General features: G+C 39.8%; 1 protein-coding gene across 41 annotated transcripts in view; it reads right to left on the reverse strand.

Annotated features, from left to right (window-relative positions):
* Window positions 1-20,825, reverse strand: part of CACNA1C (calcium voltage-gated channel subunit alpha1 C) — a 744,856-nt gene that overhangs the window by 210,253 nt on the left and 513,778 nt on the right. For all 41 annotated transcript variants that reach the window (XM_059184363.1, XM_059184367.1, XM_059184359.1 and 38 more), the window contains exon 6: window positions 2,384-2,542. In XM_059184363.1, the coding sequence (XP_059040346.1) occupies window positions 2,384-2,542 (159 nt within the window). The remainder of the gene's footprint in view (window positions 1-2,383; window positions 2,543-20,825) is intronic.

The following is a 20,825-nucleotide window of genomic DNA, read 5'->3' on the forward strand; positions in this document are numbered from 1 at the left end:
TCCTGTTTTTTGTTTGTTTTTTAAATCAAGAATGGAAAACAATACAGTTCTAAAAAGGCCATTCCAATTGGTGAGGCCAGTTCTGGTCCTTATCCTAAGAGTGGGGAGGCTGCTATAAGCACTGGCAGGCCATTGGTGGCTGTTTCACCAGACTCTGCAGCTGCGGTTCAGAGAAGAGCATCCTATCTTGTGTCTCCTTTGTTTATCGTGCCCGTCATTTTCTTGCTGGTTGAGGCCACTGCAGGTCTGATAACAAAGCCCAGTGACTTCCAACATTCAGGGTTGCTTGTTAGCACAGGCCCTTAGAGGATCTTGCCACCAGTGAAAAATGTACTTTTGCTGTTTTCTCAGCAGGATTGATAGAAGCTATGTGCAGCTCTGGGAGCTGTGCTCCCTAGGTAAGTGGTTGGTTACAGGATAAGGTTGCTATCATTAGCTCTATGGCAGAAATTCACCATTTCATTCTCTTCCTGCCTCTTGGCATGCTGTTGGTGAGAGCCATACCATCACACACACCTGCTCTTGGGGTCTTTGACACTCAACCTCCCTATGACACCCTGAGGAGTTTGAGTCTAAAGAGTCACTGATCATTTCAATACACTGCGTAAACTTTAGAGATTAACGGTCCAGCTCTTAAGTGGGACTTAGAATGAGCTCTAACAAAGCTACACAATTAACATAAATTTATTGGTTTAGGGCTGGCTATAGACTAAACTGAGCAAGAAGGATTTGAATTCAAGGGAAAAATACTACTCATTGCATTATTTGGTATTCCTCTAAACAAAGCTGAAAATCTCAGAATTTTAACTGAAGGCAAGATCTGTCCTAATATTAAAGAACTTGGTTTTTTTTTAAACATGACAGTTTATTTAATTTATTTTTTTAAAAAGATTTTATTTATATATTTGACAGAGAGATCACCCATAGGCAGAGAGGCAGGCAGAGAGAGGGGGTGGGGGACAGGTTCTCTGCTGAGCCTCCTTAGCCCGATGCGGGACTTGGTCCCAGGACCCTGAGACCATGACTGAAGCCGAAGGCAGAGGCCTAACCCTCTAAGCCACCCAGGTGCCCCGAGAGTTTATTTTATACAATTATGGCTCAAATAATTAGGAAGTTCTCTCCAGAGTGAAAAAATGGTCTCTTAAATAGACTCCTTATCAAAAAAGTAAAAACAATGGTGTGAATCTGTAATCATAGGTTTATGGGGTTTTGTTGTTGTTATTGTTGTTTTAGGACTATGGTCACGTAGTGGTGATTTAGAAACTACAAATACCCAGTCAATCCACCCAGTTAAACCAGACCCTCTAGATCAGGTACTCTATTTTGATTTCTGAATATGAATAGCCTATGTCATTCCTTGTTGTGCAGATCTGTCCCTCCTCACCATCGTAAAGCAAGAGGGGTCAAATTTAATTTAATGCCTGGGCTGAATGGGAAGGAGAAGCAGTACAGATGGAGAGAAATGAGTTATCTTTTAAGGCTTCAGACAGATGTCTCCCCTTTCTCTACCAAGATGTCAAAAATCAAGATGAAAGATCTGGTTGTTGGAAAAAACAATCACATAAATTTAACACTTCTAATCCTTTTAGGGGGGAAGTATTTTTTTTCAACAAGTTTTTGTTTTAAACTATTTTACATGTCTTCTGAGAAGTTCTGTCAATTCCTGTTTAAATGATTTTTTTTTAAAGGCACCACTGAGATTTTAGTAACCTAAGACAAAAGTTTGTAATATATCCCATAAGCCAAAATTTTAGTCCTATTCAGAGAAGTGCCTAATAGTTCAGCATTTCTTGTTAAATATACTGATTTATGGAAAGACCATGGGGAGAGAAGTCTCAAGAAGCTCCCCCTCCACCACACCCTGTGACAGGGGGCCAGCATCTGTCAGGCCTATGAAGAGAGAAGCAGAAAACACAGCACAGAAGAGCCAAGGGTGCACAGAACCCAGGGTTGTGATGGAGACATCTACTGGCTGCTGGCAAAGCTGCTTTCGTGGAAGGGCTTTGGATGACAAGTGACACTGAAGGACCAATGGACAGAGATATACATGCTCATTACATCAGTTCTGATTCTTAAAATACTCCAGGTTGTCTAGGTGATGCTTCTTGATTCACACAGCTCATTTAACCGTTTAGTAGTGCTGGACGGAAACTTGCAATTAACTGTTTTAACAAAGACCTATTTTATTAGAAAGAAAGTAACTAAGAGGAAAATAATACCAACCTCTGCCTCTCATTCCACAGAATGGAAAGATGAGTACCTGAATGGAGGGGGCCTTCCCTAGCGCCAGTGATCACATGGTGGCTGTTCACCCCATTACAAGGAAAGTAGCAACAAGCCAGGGAAGCTTCTTGAGAGCTGACCACTGGGCATCTTCCCTTACCTGCTATGCCCTCCTGGTTGTAGCAGGTCTTATGCATTTTCCCCATGAAGAGCTCCAGGCCGATGATGGCGTAGATGATGATGACAAACAGCACTAACAGGGCAATATGCAGCAGGGGCACCATAGCCTTGATAATGGAATTCAGAACCACCTGGAGGCCTGCAATGACAAAATCAGACAGTAACAGTGAGCACATCAGTTTCCATTTATTGAACCAAATGCTATCTTGGATGCCATACTGATGTAATCTCATGCAATTTTCTTAGCAACTTTACCAGTGATGTATCACAAGCCCCATTTTTTAGATGAGGAAAGTGAGGCTTAAGGTCACACAGTCAGTGAGTGACAGAGTAGGGATTGATATCTCGGTTGGCCTGACTCCAGATCTTTCTCAGAGGCACATCCAAATGAAAGGACTGGCAGATGCTGTGCTTCTAAGGGGAAGAACATATTGTTTTATCCAGAACTATCCAATTTTCTAATATTGTAACATCTTTTTGTCCCAGACCAGCATCTCACTATAGTAAGAGTTAATTTTGACTAGAGATAGCCCTGCAAAGACTTGCTTATCACAGGTGAGATTACTAGAGCCAATGGCTGACCCACCTGCTGGAAAACAAAAATCTGGTTGCCAGGCATCTGGGAGGGTAGGACTTCCTTTGTTGAAACTTATTCATATCTCAGGATACATGTAGGTGGTGAGACCTCTGTGGGCTTCTCTCTAAGGACTACATGAGTGGACCTTTCTTCCTACAGATTTCTGACCAGGCCTCTCCCTCAGGACCCAAGTCTGAAGAACATTATAGCCTTCCATTCAAAAACCCCAGTGAAGGGAGTTCATGATTAATGGGTATGTACTTTCCATTTGGAAAGATGAAAAACTTCCAGAGATAGATGGTGGTGATGATTGTACAATGTGAATATACTTAGTGCCACTGGACCATACACTTAAAGTGGTTATAATGGCAAATTTTGAAATGGATACATTACCACAATAAAAACTGAAAGTACCCAGATCCAGTCAGGAAAAAAAAAAAAAAAGTAAATGAAAAATCCTGTTTAGCACATGGGTCTTGTCAGTGAACTCCAAAAGTCTATAGGCTTATACTGCTGTCTTACGGGAAAAAGGACTCCCTAACTTTTATATTTTTTTCCTGCTTTCTCTCTCTCTCTTTTAACTTTTTAAAAATTTTAATTTAATTAAAAAAATTTTTTTCAAGATTTCAGGACATGTTTAATTTATAGTTATAGGCAGGGCTAATATATCTAGAATAAATTCCCCTGATGTCTTTGGACAGCATTTGGAAATGATAGTATGTTTATTTATACTTTACTTTAAAAATAGTTTCTTGGTCAAGTTGTTCATCATCTAAGAATGTCGAAAAAAAAGTTTGTGTGTTAGGATAAGGATAGTTGGAGGAACTGTAAGTAAAAGAGAATTTTTAATTCTTTTTTAAAAAATTTAAATTCAATTAATTAACATACAAGGTATTATTTGTTTCAGGGGTAGAGGTCTGATTCATCAGTCTTCTATAACATCCAGGGCTCATTACAACACATACCCTCTCCAATGTCCATCACCCCGTTACCCCATCCCTCCACCCCCCTCTCCTCCAGCAACCCTCAGTTTGTTTCCCATGATTATGAGTCTTTTATGGTTTGTTTCCCTTTCTGATTTCGTCTTGTTTATTTTTTCCCCTCCCTTCCCCTATGATCCTCTGCTCTGTTTCTTAAATTCCATGTTTCAGTGAGATCATATGATAATTTTCTTTCTCTGATTGACTTATTTCACTTAGCATAATACCCTCTAGTCCCATCCATGTTGTTGCAAATGGCAAGATTTCATTTTTTTTTTTGATGGCCCCCCTAACTTATAAGCTCAATCATAAATGACACCAAGAATGCTCTTTGTTTAAAAGGGATGTTACAAGTTTTCATTTGCAAAATGGTGGAGAGTTACCAGCAAGTCACCCCCAGATTACCCCCAGTTCAAAGAAAGCTTTCTGTCAACAGTGATAACACCAAGTCTTCATCTCCTAGGAGAGACGTGGTGGGGGGGCATATTGTCCTTCCTTAAATGGAGGCTAATTGTGCAGAAAACCTGTGGCCGCCTTTGACATACATATGATAGGACACCCACCTGTGCATCACACCACACAGGGCACTTTTAGCGTCTCCACCTGATGTGGCCTACCAACTGTGGATATCCTTCCCCTGCTCTGTGCATTGGGAGTTTCACCTTTGCATTCACCCACAGTCCTTCTGCACTGGATAAACAAAGTCTGGGTCACCCTCTCCCCAGATCCCAAGGCAGCCGCTGGTGTTCTGTGATTGGTGGAGTAATTTTTCTCAAGGCTAATTAGAGGAATTCTCCCCAGTTATTGAGCCAAGATGGGGAGAGGGAAAAAAAAAGAAGAGAAAAGCTGGAATAATTTTACCTGTGAATTAATGAGAGTGCCTTGCAGCCTCCCATTAGAACAAGATGTTTTCAGATCCAAATGGTAAAGTATGCGAACCCATGGAAGAAGTTGAAAACTGAACTGCAAAAACAAGTTTCAGAGGTGTCTGCTGGCGGGGGAACGCTCTAAGTGCTGCTCACTGAAGGGGGAGGGAGGTCTCCCAATGCTGCCTACCCAGGCCACCAGTGAGCTTTTGTTATCAGGCCTTCGGTTCCATAGCCTGGGCTGGTGAGAAAGTGGTGGGATACACAGAATGGGAACCTCTCCTTTGTGCTGTGGCCAGAGGTTCTGCTCTTAGAATAAAGACCAGAGTCTCTCTTGTGCCCTTCAATGTGGCACAAGGACTGGACCCCTATCTATTTCTCCACCCACTCCCATCCCCTGCATCCTCACTTTCTGTGCTCCTGGTCAAAACAGCTTTTCTTTTTGCCTCAAATATGCCATACTGGCAGATCTCAGAGATCTTGAGGGTTCAGTTCCAGACCATAGCAATGAAAGGAATATTGCATTAAAGCAAATCAAGTGCATGTTTGTCTTTCCCAGGGCATGTAAAAGTTAAGTTTACATGATGCTGGAATCTATTAAGTATGCAATAGCATTATCTCTAAAAAACCAACATATACACCTTAATTACAAAATACTTTCTTGCAAAACAATGCTCACCATCATCTGAGCTTTCAGTGAGTCCTAATCACTGATTACAGACCACCATGACACATAAAATAATAAAAAAAAAAGTTTGAAATATTGTGAGAATAACCCAAGTGTGACACAGAGACACAACATTGCCAGGAAAATGGCTTGATGGATTTGCTGGATGCAGGGGTACCACAAACCTTCAATTTAAAAAAACAAAAAAAACAAAAAAACAAGTAACATCTGCAAGCACAATAGTGTGAAGTGTAATCAAACAAGGTATGCCTGTGCCTCCCTGCCACGGGGCTGTGAAGCCTGCTGTTCCCTCAGCCTGGAAGTCTTTCCCATGGTTACCTCCTATGTAGCCTTCATCTCTCAACCCAAGCATCTCTCTTTCTGCAGATCCTTCCCCAGGCTCCCAGACAGAGAAGTTTCCTCTCTTATATATCTCCTTGGAACCATTTCCCTTCCTTTGGAGCATTAGTCTCACTTTGGAATTATATGTCCAGTAAGTGGTCTTTATGCATTTTTATCTGTCCTTCACACTGGGCTGAGTTTTGTGAAGACAGGAACTGCCTGCTCTTTTCACCAGCTTAGCACTGATGCCCAGCTTGGTGTTGAGCCCATGGAAGGCACTCAGTGAGTATTTATTGAAGGAGGGACACAACTTTCAATCTAAGTAAATGCTCTTGCTATCACGGCGCTCTGATGGCCTTTGCTGCAATGGAGTCTGCTATACAGGTAAGGATGTGAATGGACAAGTAAGTTTCAGGGGCTTGCAAACTCAGGCAAAGATTAATGAGTGGGTTACAGAGAGGTCAACAGGAAGCGACAGGAGCCAGTGGGCTTCCTTCCCACCATAAGGCATACTGTCAGAGTTCTGCAGTACTGCTCTGTTCCCTTGCCCCATCTCAGCCAGGGGCTGTACCACCCACCTGAGCACCCAGGCCAGAAACTGATTCCTGAGGCTCTTCCCTCTAACTGGTTACCAACTCATACAGTTTGATTTTGAAGTGTCTTTAGACAAGAATGACTTATATTTACTACATAACTAACATACGAAAAATCATGTATCATAGGAAAAATAGAAAATCATAGAGAAAATAGAAAATAGCTATGACAGAGAAATTACAAAACATGGGAAGCAAAAAGTAGAAGGTAATCATCCCTTATTCCACCACCCAGAGATAAGCACGTTTAGCATTAGGCACATATTTTGGACATTTTTGTTCATGACTTGTTTTCTTCTTCTTCTTCTTCTTCTTTCTTTTCTTTTTTTTTTTTTAAAGATTTATTTATCTATTTGACAGACAGAGATCACAAGTAGGCAGAGAGGCAGGCAGAGAGAGAAGGGAAGAAGGGTCTCCGCTGAGCAGAGAGCCGGACATGGGACCGGAAGGCAGAGGCTAAATCCACTGAGTCACCCAGGCGCCCCTCTTCTTTATCTTCTTGGTGTTCTTCATTCCATTAATGTCTCTTTATGTCCAGTTTTATTCGATCTTTTGCTGCAGTTAGAAATCTCATGCTAAAGGACAAACCAGAATGTCTTGTCCCCCCGATGAAAAGTCCTTTGATGACCCTTATCGCCTACAGGTAAAACCCACTTGTCTCCTTTTGTAGTTTCATTGCATCCAATTCCAGTTTACACCTTACATTCCAGGAATACACTGAACTGTCTGAAGTTCTTTGGCTTCATGCCTTCCTATCTTAGCATATGCTCTTCCACCATTCCCTGCAGCCTCATTCCATCTTCTCATCTTTGTATCTCAGCACATAGTAGTGACTCAATGCACATGGAGATAAATCACATTTGTAAGCACAGGCTGCCTCAAAAAAAAAAAGCATAATGATGAAAGAATTGGAGACAATGTCATTCAATAATCTTTAGATGAAACTGAAGATGTATTGTCAGGAAAAGATAAGAATCATGGAATGGGAAAGGCACAGGCAGGAAGGGTGATATCAATGATTTTCACATTACTTAAACTGCTATTTTGAGGAAGAGGAATTAGATGAGTTTGATATAACCATACACATGGAACCAGGACGAGCTTGGAAATTTCCAAGAAAGATTTAGATTCAACAGATATGAAAACTATCAAAAAACCAGACCTATCTGAAGAGGAGTGGGATGTTTTAAGAGGTAGTGGAATAGCCAAAACATGGAAAGAGCCCAGATGTCTGCCTGTCAACAGATGAATGGATAAAGAAGATGTGGTACATGCACACATACAGGAATATGACTCAGCCATCAGAAAGAATGAAATCTTGCCATTTGCAATCACGTGAGTGGAACTAGAGGATATTATGCTAACAGAAATAAGTCAGTCAGTCATAGGAAGACATACCATATGATTTCATTCATATGTGGAATTTAAGAAACAAAACAGGTGAGCATAGGGGAAGGGAAGGAAAAATAAAATAAGATGAAATCAGAGAGGGTGACAAACTGTAAGAGATTCTTAACTCTAGGGAACAAACAGGGTTGCTGGAGGGGAGAGGGGTGGGAGATGGGGTAACTAATGAGCACTGGGTGCTATATGCAACTGATGAATCTCTAGATTCTACACCTGAAACTAATAATACACTCTATGTTAACTAAATAGAATTTAAATAATAGTTGGCTCTCCATCTCAGGTGTGTCCAATCATTGACTGAATAAGTTCTTGAAGGAGGTGCTTTGTGGACATTCAGCCATGGGGTGAAGAATTGCTTAGGCACACCAAAGCCTCCTATTTTCTTGTTAAGCTGTTCTGAAGATACTACCGTGTGTGGGTCAGGTGCAGCTCTCAACACTCTACTTGGATTATTCCATTTCCTCCTGGCAACTTATGAAGTAGGTTTTTTTTTTTTTTTTTTTTTTTAAAGATTTTATTTATTTGTCAGAGAGAGAGAGAGAGCACAAGCAGGGGGAAGGGCAGGCAGAGGGAGAAACTGGCTCCCTGCTCAGGAAGGAGCCCAAAGGTAGATTCAATCCCAGGACCTTGGGATCATGACCTGAGCTAAAGGCAGACACTTAACCATCCAGGTGTCCTGAAATAGGTGTTGTTATTAACTGTATTTTACAGATGAGAAAAGCAAATCCCAGAGAGATTAAATGACTTTCCAATATGTACACAGCTGGTGAATGGTGTGGGGTACAGGGCCAGGCATAGCCCAGAGCCTGTGGGCTTTGCCATTGTGTTAGATGCTTCCCCATACCACCTACAGTGTGGCTTTCAGTCTCTAAATTCTGTGTCTGTAAAGCACTAACACATGCTTGCAACATTGGCAGCAAAGGTGGGGAGCCTAGGCCCTGCTTCCAGGAGAGCCCAGATATTTCCAAGGCCAGTCCAGGAAAGGCTTCTAGTTCCTACCTACTTTCCTCACAGCCAGCCTTGGATGGCAGAAGTCAGGCTGGTGTGTGAAAGATTGGGCCAGAATGCTTTCTTTCCATTCCATCATACAGAATTTGGCTCTTAAGCCCCAGATGCTTAATATCTTCTCTTTGGAACTGGCTCACAGCTGTCCCAGAAATGGCTCCTTTAGCTCAAGCTCTAATTTGGAAAACACATCAGCATTTCTCCACCCAAGTGTTCTTCTCAGATAAGCCATGCTTATGGCAGATAAGCAATTGCTAGGCCCTTCTTCAGGGGTGGCTGCTCATGCTAGTGGAAGTAAATGGGCCTTAGGCTTACCTAGGTGAAGCAACTGCTGGAAAGATCAGTAAAGGCTCACAAACAGGATGAGTTTATTTTCCTAGCCTCACATCAGGTTATGAGAGCTGACAAATATACATATACTTATGGGGATAATGTTTGATATGAGAACTATACCAGAAAATTTGGAACATATAGTTCCACACAGGGATTAAACATATAATCTTGAAATCCAGTGTCTGATAATTTGCAGTTCATGTCAGGTAACCTCTTGGTGGAAGGAAAATCTCCCAAAATGCCTGCTGCCAGACCTCCCAGGGAGACGGGACTTTGGGAAGTGCCACCATCCAATGCTGAATTTAAGAAAAGGACAGAGATGGGGCTTAGTTGATGTGTATGGCTTTTCCTTTTCTCTCTCTTATGTTTCTGTTAAGTCCTGGACAATTGCCTGTATAACTTTAGGGGTTCAAACTGAAAATTCCAGGTTAGGAAAGGCTTAGAAGATCTGAGTACATAAAACATCCTGTTTCTCCTTAAAAGATTAAGAGGAACCATCATTCAGTTATGGAAAGCAAAACCTGGCATTTCTCCTGAAGACAGTGTTGAGATTGGCCTGAAAGTGCCCAAGCTTCCACACCCATTATGAGATGGGTTTACTGTGATGGATACAAGGCTGAGGACATATCACAATCTTTTGTTTTATAAAAGAGCATCTTCACTAAGTCCTGCTTTGGTGATGAATTGTTCTTCACAGGGCCCCAGGGGTCACATCAGGAGAGAGTTTGAAAATGACTTTGTGAGCAAGAGCCTGAGGAAGGAAATGAAAAGTTACTGGGGCTGAAAAGTAATGTGCAGAAAGGTTGTCTGATCAAGTGCTAGACCAACAGGCCATATAAACTCTATTCCCATGCTCCTTCTTTTGAACTCAACTTTCAAGTCACTCTAGTGTAAAATAAGAGGAAAGAGAGAAATAATTGAAGACCCCCAAATTGGAGATCTTTGCTAATGTTAGTCTGATTTCATTGTCTGGTTTCTGCTTTGACTTACAGCTATTTTTGTTGGTGATGGTGGCTAGGAATGTACATTTCATGTCCCAACTTTCCAGACTCCATGGCTCCAGCCAAGCACTCAGAAGGCAATAAAAATGATCAAGAAATCCTGATCATAGAATCAATAAGGAAATAATGATGAGAATCACTAAACTAGGAAAAGAGTTTGGTTTGGGTTTAGTGTGGTGGTGGGAGGTAAAAGTTTCTCATAGATAGACTCACAGTTTGTCAGAACAGGAAGAGGATTTTGGGATCACCTAACTTGCTACTTAAATTTTCACTCATTCAAAGGATATTTATCAAGCTATGCTTTATGGGCCACCTGTTATGCTAGGGTTGGGGATAAAGTGGTATATAAGAGCTCTGTAGGCATTGTCCTCACGGAGCTTGTAATGGAAGCCAAACATGAATCAAACAATCACATAATCAATAAATAATCAAAAACTTGTTTAGAGCTTTAAGGGAAGAGAACAAGTTACGGCAAGGATCATCCTTGGGCAGGGATGGTAGAGGACGGCTTCCCTAAGAGGAAGAGAATCTTGCCAAGTGAGTGGGCAGGTAGACAAGTTCAGGCAGAGGGGTCTGTAAGTTCCAGCTGAGGAAGGTTGCCTGAACAGCTGTGGAAAGACCTATGGCTCTCCTGCCCTGCCTCATGCTTTTCCCTTGACTTTGTTCTGCCTCTTAAAAAACATTACTGGAAATAAAACAATTTGTATGGTATACACCTCCAACTTTTATGATAGCAGTTTTCCTTCCGATTATTGTCCTGTTTTGTGAAGCCATACTATTCCTGCCATGCTTGAGGAAGAAGATTCTGAAGATTAGACATGGTTGGGAAGATGTCACCAAAATTAATAGAACTGACATGTCTTCCCAGTTGTAGAATCAGTTGTTTACACGCATTTTGGTTCAAGATTGATATATTTTACCATAAATGTTTCAGATTTGTATTCATTTAATAAAATGACCACTTGAGGGTCTTAACATATCTTTGAAAAAAAAAAAAAAACATTACTGGAAGGAGATAACCAGTTTACTACTTCTGTTTGAAGTGTGGGGAACCAGAAATCACTTTCACTTTCAGAGAGAACAATTCAGGAAGCACGGTGAGAAAGGCTCTCCTGAAAACTTCCTCATTTGTAAAATGGAGGAAATAATCCTCAGCCTAGCCACAGAGCAAAGGAAGGCGGGGAACTGGGTCAATAGAACAGAGGTTTTATTGTGCTTTGCTCTACTGCACTCGGTAGATACTGCTCGCTTTATTTATTTATTTATTTATTTATTTATTTATTTGATTTATTTTTTTAAATAAAGTTTTATGATAGGCCTGCACTGACCAAATCTATTTGTGCCATTTTCACAGCAGCCTTTTGCTCATTTTGTGTCTCTGTGTCACATTTTGGTAATGTTCACAATTTTTTAAATGTTTTCACTATTATTATATTTGTTATGGTCATCTGTGATCAATGAGATCAGTGATCTTTGACGTACTATTGTAATTGTTTTGGGGTTCCATGAACCCTACCTATATAAGATGGCAAACTTAATTAGTAAATGTTCTGTGAAACACAACAATATTGAAATTAGGCCAATTAACATCCTACAATGGCCTCTAAATGTTTAAGTGAAAGGAAGAATCATGTGTGTCTCTCCCTCCCTTTAAATCAAAAGCTAGCAATGATTAAGCTTAGAGAGAAAGGCGTGTCCAAAGCTGAGAGGCTGAAAGCCATACCTCTCACATCTAACAGCCAGGTTGTGAAAGCAAAGGAAATGTTCTTGAAGGAAATTAAAAGTGCTATTCCAGTGAATGCATGAATGATAAGAAAGTGAAATAGGCTTATCACTGATAAGAAAGTTCTGGTGGCCTGGAGAGAAGATATCACTAGCCACATTCCTTTAAGCCAAAGCCTAATCCAGAGCAAGGCCCTAAGTCTCTTTACTTCCGTGAAGGCTGAGAGAGGTAAGGAAGATGCAGAAGAAAAGTCTGAGGCTAGAAGAGCTTGATTCATGGGGTTTAAGGAGAGAATCCATCTCCATAATATAAAAGTGCAAGGTGAAGCAGCAGAGTGTTGATGTAGAAGCTGCAGTGAGTTATCAGAAGATCTAGCCAAGATCATTAATGAAGGTGGCTACACTAAACAACAAATTTTCAATGTGGACAGAACAGTCTCATATTGGAAGATGCCTTCTAGACTTTGATAACTAGAAAGGAGAAGTCAATGCCTGGCTTCAAAACTTCAAAGGACTGGTTGACTCTTTTAGGGGCTAATGCAGCTGATGATTTTAAGTTAAACCAATGCTCATTTACCATCCTATGGCCCACAAAAATTATGCTAAATATAGTCTGTGCTCTATAAATGGAAAAGCAAACCTTGGATGACAGCATTATCTGTTGACAATACGGTTTACTAAATATTTTAGGTCCACTGTTGAGAACTACTGCCCAGAAATAAAAGATTCCTTTCAAAATATCACTGCTTACTAACAATGTACCTGGTCACCCAAGAACTCTAATGCAGACATAGAATGAAATTAATGTTTTCATGACTACTAACTGAACATCCATTTTGCCACCTGTGGATCAAAGAGTAAATTCAACTTCCAGGTTTTGCAATTTAAGAAATACATTTTATAAAACTATAGCTCCCATCGATGGTGATTCCTCAGATGGATCTGGGAAGAGTATATTGAAAACCTTCTGAAAAGGATTTACCATTCTAGATGCCATTTTGAACATCTGTGATTCACAGAAAGAGGTAAAAAAATCAACATTAAAAAGGGTTCGGAAGAAGTTGGTTCCAACCTTCACTGCTGACTTTGAGGGAGTCAAGACTTCAGAGGAAGTAATTGCAGATGTGGTGGAAAGAGCAAGAGAGCTAGAAGTGGAGTCTGAAGATATGACTGAATGGCTGCAATCTTGTGATAACACTTGAACAGATGAGGAGCTGCTTCTCATGAACAAGGACAGTGGCTTCTTGAATGGAATCTACTCCTGGTGAAGATGCCATGAAGACTGCTGAAATGACAGCTAAGGACTTAGAAATATTACATAAACTGATAGAGCAGCAGCAGGATTTGAAAGGATGGACTCCAATTTTGAAAGAGGTTTTACTATGTGGAAAATGTTTTCAGAGTATCACAAGCTATAGAGAAATTGTTCATGAAAGGAAAAGTCAATCAATTGTAGCAAATGTCATCATTATCTTATTTGAAGAAATTGCTACAGCCACCCCAACCTTCAGCAACCACCACTCTGATCAGTCAGTGGCCATCAGTGTAGAGGTGAGACCCTTTACCAGCAAAAAGACAACAACTTGCTGAAAGCTCAGATGATGGTTGGCATATTTTAACAATTTTTAAATTGTTTTAATTTAATTTAAAAATTTTAAATTAATGTATATACATTGTATTTTTTAGACATAATGTTAATACATACTTAATAGTCTACAGTATGGTGTAAACATAATTTTTATGTGTATTTCACACCAAAAAATTAATTTGGGTCATTTTATTACAATATTCACCATATTTTGGTGGTCTGGAACTGAACCTACAAATGTCTCTGAGGTATGCCTGTCCTGCTCTGCTGGATCTTTTGGAGACCACTTTTACCACCAAGCATTTGATTGACTTGATATAACTGAAGAGGGATTTGTGGCCCCACATAACATGCCACCAACCCAGGAAGCCTAGATGGAAAGAGATGTCCCACCAATCTCAAACCTGGATAAGGTTCTAAAATGGGGCCGACCCCATTCTTGATACAGTCAGCACTTTCTGATGGAGTTACTGATGGTTTTGTTGTTGACTCAGGACCCTGCAATGTGTCAGGGCATTTTAAAGAAGTCATATCCCCGTGTCCAAGTCTGAGGGAGGAGTCAGGACTGTCCTCAATATAGGCCACACCCAGGAGTTTAGAAAACAATTCCTTGATTTAAGCTGGCTATCCTCTCTTTGCAGAATGGTGGGCAGAAAAACATGCGACTTAATCCAGAAGTCTGATTAGCTGGATGATGCTCAACTGAGAGTTTGGTCCCACCAAAGTGTGGTATGCCTTCTGTACTTTCCAACAAACTTAACCAAATTTAAAGAAAATGACAGAGTCATTACATGGTGAGCCAATTCTAAGCTTCCTCACAAGCCTAATCTCAGAACTGGATGCTGTCTAAAAGGAATATATTTCCATTAAAACAGGTGCTCAAGTAGATTATTGTTCCTACCATGCCCATCAAGCCCCATGCTATCCCTAGACTTGAATCACCTTGGACCTGGGACACAGACATTGAAGAAATTTAGATAAAATACCAACATCTTCCAGGAGGAGAATCTAGAATGAGGCTTTCCTTCTTCAGCTACTTCTCTCTAAGTTTCCCCTGGTAGAAATGTTATCAGAGGAGCTCCTCTTCTCTAACAAAGAGCAACTGGTATACCCAGACAGTAGAAAGCTCTTCTTTTTAAGGGCCAAGTTTGCCTTTCTCCAGGATACTACACACAACTTTGCATCCCTTACTTGTGAACCTATTGAGCGCCCATGAAATACCCTGCTAATTGCAAGGTGGAGGAGAAAAGGGTAGGGGGAAAAGATAGTGCAGTGCAGTGGTTAAAGCATATGGACCCTTGGAGCCAAATGACCGGGTTGAATCCTGGCTCCACCACTTCTCAGACAAGTGACCTTGGACACGCTATTTGATCTCATCTTAATGTAAGGACGATGATAGTACCTACTTCACAAATTTGCTGTGAGGACTAAACAAGTCAGTTCACAACAAAGATTCAGAACAATGTGTCACTGGTAGTAAACACCATTATTACTGTAAGCATTGTCAGGCTATCAGTGGAACTCTAAAACAGATTAAAATTTATTTAACACAGAATCTGTTAAAATGCAGATTCTGATTCAGGCCATGTGGGGTGGAGCCTGAATTCTGTATTTCTGACCAGGTCTGGGTGATACTGAAGCTGTGGCTCCACTGACCACACTTTGGGAAGCAAGGCCGAAGAGCCTGTTGGTCATCCTGGGAGGTCGAGGCAATCTCACCAAGCCTTGCTGAAGTATGAGATGCTCTTAAGCAGGTATTGGATTTTCACTGGGGTAGAGTGATCCTTGTCACAACACTCTTGTCAAGTAATTAGTGTGATCGGTAAAGTGTGTGAAGTCAGCATTGGATACAGAAACTACACACACTAATTGATATCAGCGTCCTATAGGATTCTTTAAAAAATGAAATGAAAATACATTTTTATTTTATTTTATTTTTCTAGACAGAGAGACATACACCTACACTGAGCTGCTAGGGAGCAGAAGTGATTTATGCTAGTGTCTCCTTCCAGTAACAATAAAAGCTATCTAACAGAGTTATGGAAAGGACTTGGATGATTGTGACCCAGTCCTGCAACATTACAGGAAGGAAGGAAGAGCTCTGCGTCAATTTTCCCTCTTGATAGTACAGCCTGTATCATTACCACTCTTACCAAGCTTGCATTTTTAAAGGTTACTTATGGTCACCAACTGGCCAACCCATGCCTTTGCCATGACCATTATTTTCATTGGCCCATTTTATGCCATTGATTACTCCCTTCTTTCTGAAACTCTCTCCCCACTTGTGTCTGTGATGGGTGTACACCTGTAGTTCTTCCACATCCACAGTTAGTTCTTTGCTTTCCTTCTCCTCCCTTCCTTCTAGATCTCTTTTAATCTGGAGAATATTATGAAGACAGAGAAATGCAGTTGCTGCCCATGAATAGTTGTAAGCTAGATGGAGAGGCAGACACAGAAACAGCTAAGTGCAGAAGTGGGTGACAATGTTCCTAAGAATTTTGTCCAAAGAACTGTGGGAGCATAATGGAGGAAGAGGAATGTACATGTGAGCTGTGTCAGAGGATGAAGCTTCCTTCTGCTCTTTTATTCAGTAAGCCTTCCACCCCTTGTGTGGCTGTGTCTAACTCTGTTTTTTTTCAGGAAATTCATTCACTTCCTCCTAAAGGCTCAGAGTTGGTCCTCATCTTCCAAAGTCATCCCTTATTGATGTTTAAAAATGAATGCTACTGGGTGGCTCAGTTGGTTAAGCCTCTGCCTTTGGCTCAGGTCCTGATCTCAGGGTCCTGGGGTTGAGCCCCACATCAGGCTCTCTGCTTGGCGGGGAGCCTGCTTCCTCTTCTCTCTCTGCCTGCCTCTCTGCCCACTTGTGATCTCTCTCTCTCTCTCTCTGTCAAATAAACTAAAATAAAATCTTTTTTAAAAAATGAATGCTCCAGAAATTGGCATTTCTGGTTGTGACTACCATCATCATCAACATCATCAGGTTGTGATTATTGGTCTAAAGCTTACTTCTGATTCACATGAACCAGCTTGGGCTGGCTAGAAATAAGAGGTATGATAAATCTCACAGATCATGTTTTGTGCCTTCATTTGGCCAATTTTTTTTTAAAGATTTTATTTATTTATTTGACAGAGGTCACAAGTAGGCAGAGAGGAAGGCAGAGAGAGAGAAAGGAGGAAGCAGACTCCCTGCCGAGCAGAGAGCCCAATGCGGGATTCGATCCCAGGATCCTGAGATCATGACCTGAGCCGAAGGCAGAGGCTTAACCCACTGAGCCACCCAGGTGCCCCTGGCCAATGGTTTTACATTGGTTTTTAATGGTCTACAAGCTTATAGTAAAAAATATATTAAAAAATATAGGTCTAGAACTAGGAAGACAGGTAGTTCTCTCTTGGGTTAAGGAGGAAGTTTATCACACTGAGGTTCAAGGGTACCTGATGTATTTTCTTATTGGAAGAGAGTTTTCCTATGAAGGGAAGAAGAAGTCTAGTCTAGATAGCTTTCCTAGAGTCTCAAGTTTTATTTTTTTTTACATGTTCTTATTAAAATGTCTTTATTCATTAGAGGGTTCCATTTCCTTTTAATTTAACCTTTCCATATTAATATATTTATGTATCTCACAAGTGATTTGATGAACACCAAAAGGGGACTGTTGTTCTAGAAAAGGGATGGCAAATATTCTGTTGCCTAATAAATTAAAAACTCTAAGAGTAATTAAAATATCAACCTTCATGTTGAATTAATTTTTTGTATTAGCAATATGGGTTGTTAATATGGGTTAGAAAGAGAACCTCAGAGAGGAAAAGTATTTTAAAAGATCCTGATATTGAAAGAAAACAAATAAGGCAAAATGGAGACAAGATGTTCCAAAGTGAACAATAATGATAATATCAGTTACCATTTCTTGAGGACTCAGCCTGTGGTGGTTACTGTGCTAAGTGCTTTACATATATCATTTCATTTCTCCGATGATATTGGTAAAGATAAATGAATTGAGAGTTAGGCAAGACAGATAACTTGTCTAATAAGACACATCTGGAGCTGGAATTAAAAGCTAAGCTGAGTTTACCTTAAAACCTCAACCGTTAGCTACTATTCAGGCAAAAAGGCAGATATACTGCACTATTCTCTGACTCTGTGCTGTGGCAGATGTTGTTATCCATCATGGCCTCTTTTCCTCCTGTCCCAGATGGGGCCTTGCAATTCCTCTCAACAATATCTCTCTCATGACAACTCTAATCCATTGGGAGTCATTGGGATCATGATTTGCCACCCCTATCTATGCTGTCCCACTACTGGTGACCAACTCTATCTTTCTGCTACAGGCAGGATAGGAAACAGACTTCTTTTGGTACTCGCCAATGATGTAGATGCCTGGGCCTGCACTTTTTCTTTTGCTTTAAACCTTTTTAAGAAAAATTGTGAAGTACAGCATACATATAGAAAAGTGCAAAAAAGAAAGCAGTTACAGAGTATAATTTATCACAAAATAAAACCACGTAACTCTCACTTGGGTCAAGAAATATAATATCACCAGCTCTATAGAAGTCCCACTCATGCCCCTATCTGGTAGTACCCCCTCCTACATCTAGGTAAACACTATATTATGCTTCAGTGTCATGTTAGAAAGTATTTTTTTTCTAACAAAAAAAAAAATCATGCATCTATCAATAGGTGTAGGAAAAAAAATGTCATTAAATTCAACATTTATTCTCCAATCTTTTACATTATTTTCTGCATTTCCCATTCTTTTGATTCTCTGTGATTCGTTCTCAGTATTTTCCCCTGATTTCTCAATAGTTCAACTCTTCTGTTTTCAGCTGTACTAAATCTTCTTAAGTCCATTCACTGAATATTTTATATTTGCTGTTGTATTCTCCATAACTAACCTTACATTTGGCTCTTTTCCAATATCTTCTGGTTTTCTAGAAAATAATCTATCTTGTCTTTGATATTTTTGAATATAATAAATACAAATATTTTCAAGTCTATATCTGATAATTCCAATATCTGGATCCCCTTTGGGCTTATTTCTATTGCCCACAGTTTCTACTCATTTTCATTCCTGTTATCTTGTCTTTCTGTGTGCCTACTTATTTTGTATTGTGGGTTAGACCTTATTTTTGTAAAGTTGTTTTTCAAAATAACTTGAGAACTTTGATGATGTTATCTTTCTCCAGAGAAGACTGATAATTTGTTTTTTTCGGGCATTTTTTTTCAAGTTTCAGAAAAGAGATTTAGATTATTTTATTCAGCCTTTCTAGTTTTCCTCAGTAGGACAGTCGATCTAAATTACCTCATGTGCCATTTTGGAATGGAGAAGTCATCTAGGGAAAAGTCATGTAGGGAAGTCCGTTCATTACAATTTTCCTTACTATCACCACCACCTCAGATCCAGGTAACTGGGACTTTGAGTACATGGACATATTAAAAAGGGTTGGAAAACCTCTGCTACTCAAATAAATCCTAGACCCTGGAGAGAGCTTATTGGAGTGAAGTTTCTGTGGACTAATTACAGACTGAAATACCATAATAAGATTAAACAGGAGGGAGTGGTGGTTTGGCTCCTGATTCTTACTCCTTTCAGAAATGTATAAAAGTGCAGATTTTAGGAAAATTGAAAAATGTCTTCATGATTCAGGTGGCAAATGGGACATGCTTACTATATAGTTGTCGAGTTGGATGAGTTACTCTGATAGTCCTAATTATATCTCTCTCTTTATCCAACAAACACTATTATACCCAGGCAACTCACAGCTTTCTCTTCCCCAGCTGTTTCTGAGGTGGAGTTTAACAAACAAGTTTGTTTATTGATGCCAACTTATGGTGACTCTACACTAAAGTCAATCTTTCTATGAAATTCAAACAAAATGTTCTTTGGATTCCAGACTTATTTATTTCCCATTCTGGCTCAATCACTAGTGAATCAATAAAGGCTTTGGCACTGATCAAATCTTCTTCATAGGAGAAAATCTCCAAGCATTATGCTTAGTGTTTTGTTTTGTTTGAAGAGATTTCAGATTTACTGGAAAAAATTCCAGACTATTTTCTCTTCTGCCTCTAATAGCCGTGTGACCTTGGCAGTTATGTCACCTTATTGGGTCTAGGTTTCAACATCTTTAAAAGTGAATATTGGATGAGAAAGCCCACTCTGGATCTAAAATTTGCTGGGTTATTTTCTAATTATCTTAAGAAAGATCTAGTACCTTTTCTTCTTCCAACTATCACTGTGCCTTATATACAGTAAGTCCTCAGTAAATGTGTGACAAATGAATTAATACATAATTTTTATAATATAACAGAATTATATTATATATTACATAAGAAATAATCTCATATATAATTTATATAACGTTTAGGGAATACTTTACATCTGCTAACATAGTTAGGAATAATTAATTTTGAGATTTAAAAATCAAGTATACTTCCATTACTAGCTTTTGGAGAAACTTGTAGCAGATGAGCCCTTCTATCATAAACATTAAAAAACTGGGCAAAAACATGAGGTAATTATTTTCAGAAAGTGGACATAAAGCAGCACAGGGCTATAATCCCTGAGAGAATTAAAACTCATGAGGTAAACACCACAATTCTGTGACTGGCAACAATTCCTTACTGTAGCACCAAGAGCTAAAGTCCAAGCAGACAGACCACAGCAACCCCACTGATTTGAGAAGGCAGAGATCAGATCATAATTTGGGCAGCTGTAGTGGTTGTGGTGTGACATCAGAGAGGAGGCAGCTGGGTAGATAAGTAGCTCTAGAAGTTTGTGTAGGGGTTGCCTGTGTGTCCCTGGCTTAGTGTTGGGTCATGCCTGTACATAGTGAGACCACCAAGGGCTATCAAATAACAGCTGTTATAGGGCAAAGCAGAAAACAATACTACAGGTTAAGCAGTGTTAAGGAAAGAACAGTGTCTGTAGGATGGCATTCTGGGTCTGCCATAGTGGAGATGTCTAATTAATATTTTATTAATACCCTTGGAAACTAACTGAGACACTAGAAAGTACACCTGGAATAAGTAACCTACCCTAAAGTAAGGCTAATACTTTAAAGAGCCTGGTGGGTATTAAGGAGGGCACATATTCATGGAGCACTTGGTGTGGTGCATAAACAATGAATCTTGGAAAACTGAAAAAATTAAAAAAAAATTTAAAAAGAAAATATTTAAAGAATTAAAGAAAAGTATATTAAAAGAATTAAATAAGTATATGGGTTTAAAGAGAGAACAGATAGGGAATTTCACAGATAAAATGAAAACATAGAAAGAAATCAAATGTAGATCCTATAAAGAGTAACTGAAATGAAAAATTTATTGAATATACTTGATGAAGATGAAGA

Source organism: Mustela lutreola, chromosome 8, assembly GCF_030435805.1.
Source record: "Mustela lutreola isolate mMusLut2 chromosome 8, mMusLut2.pri, whole genome shotgun sequence".
In the NCBI taxonomy this organism is placed as follows: Eukaryota; Metazoa; Chordata; class Mammalia; order Carnivora; family Mustelidae; genus Mustela; species Mustela lutreola.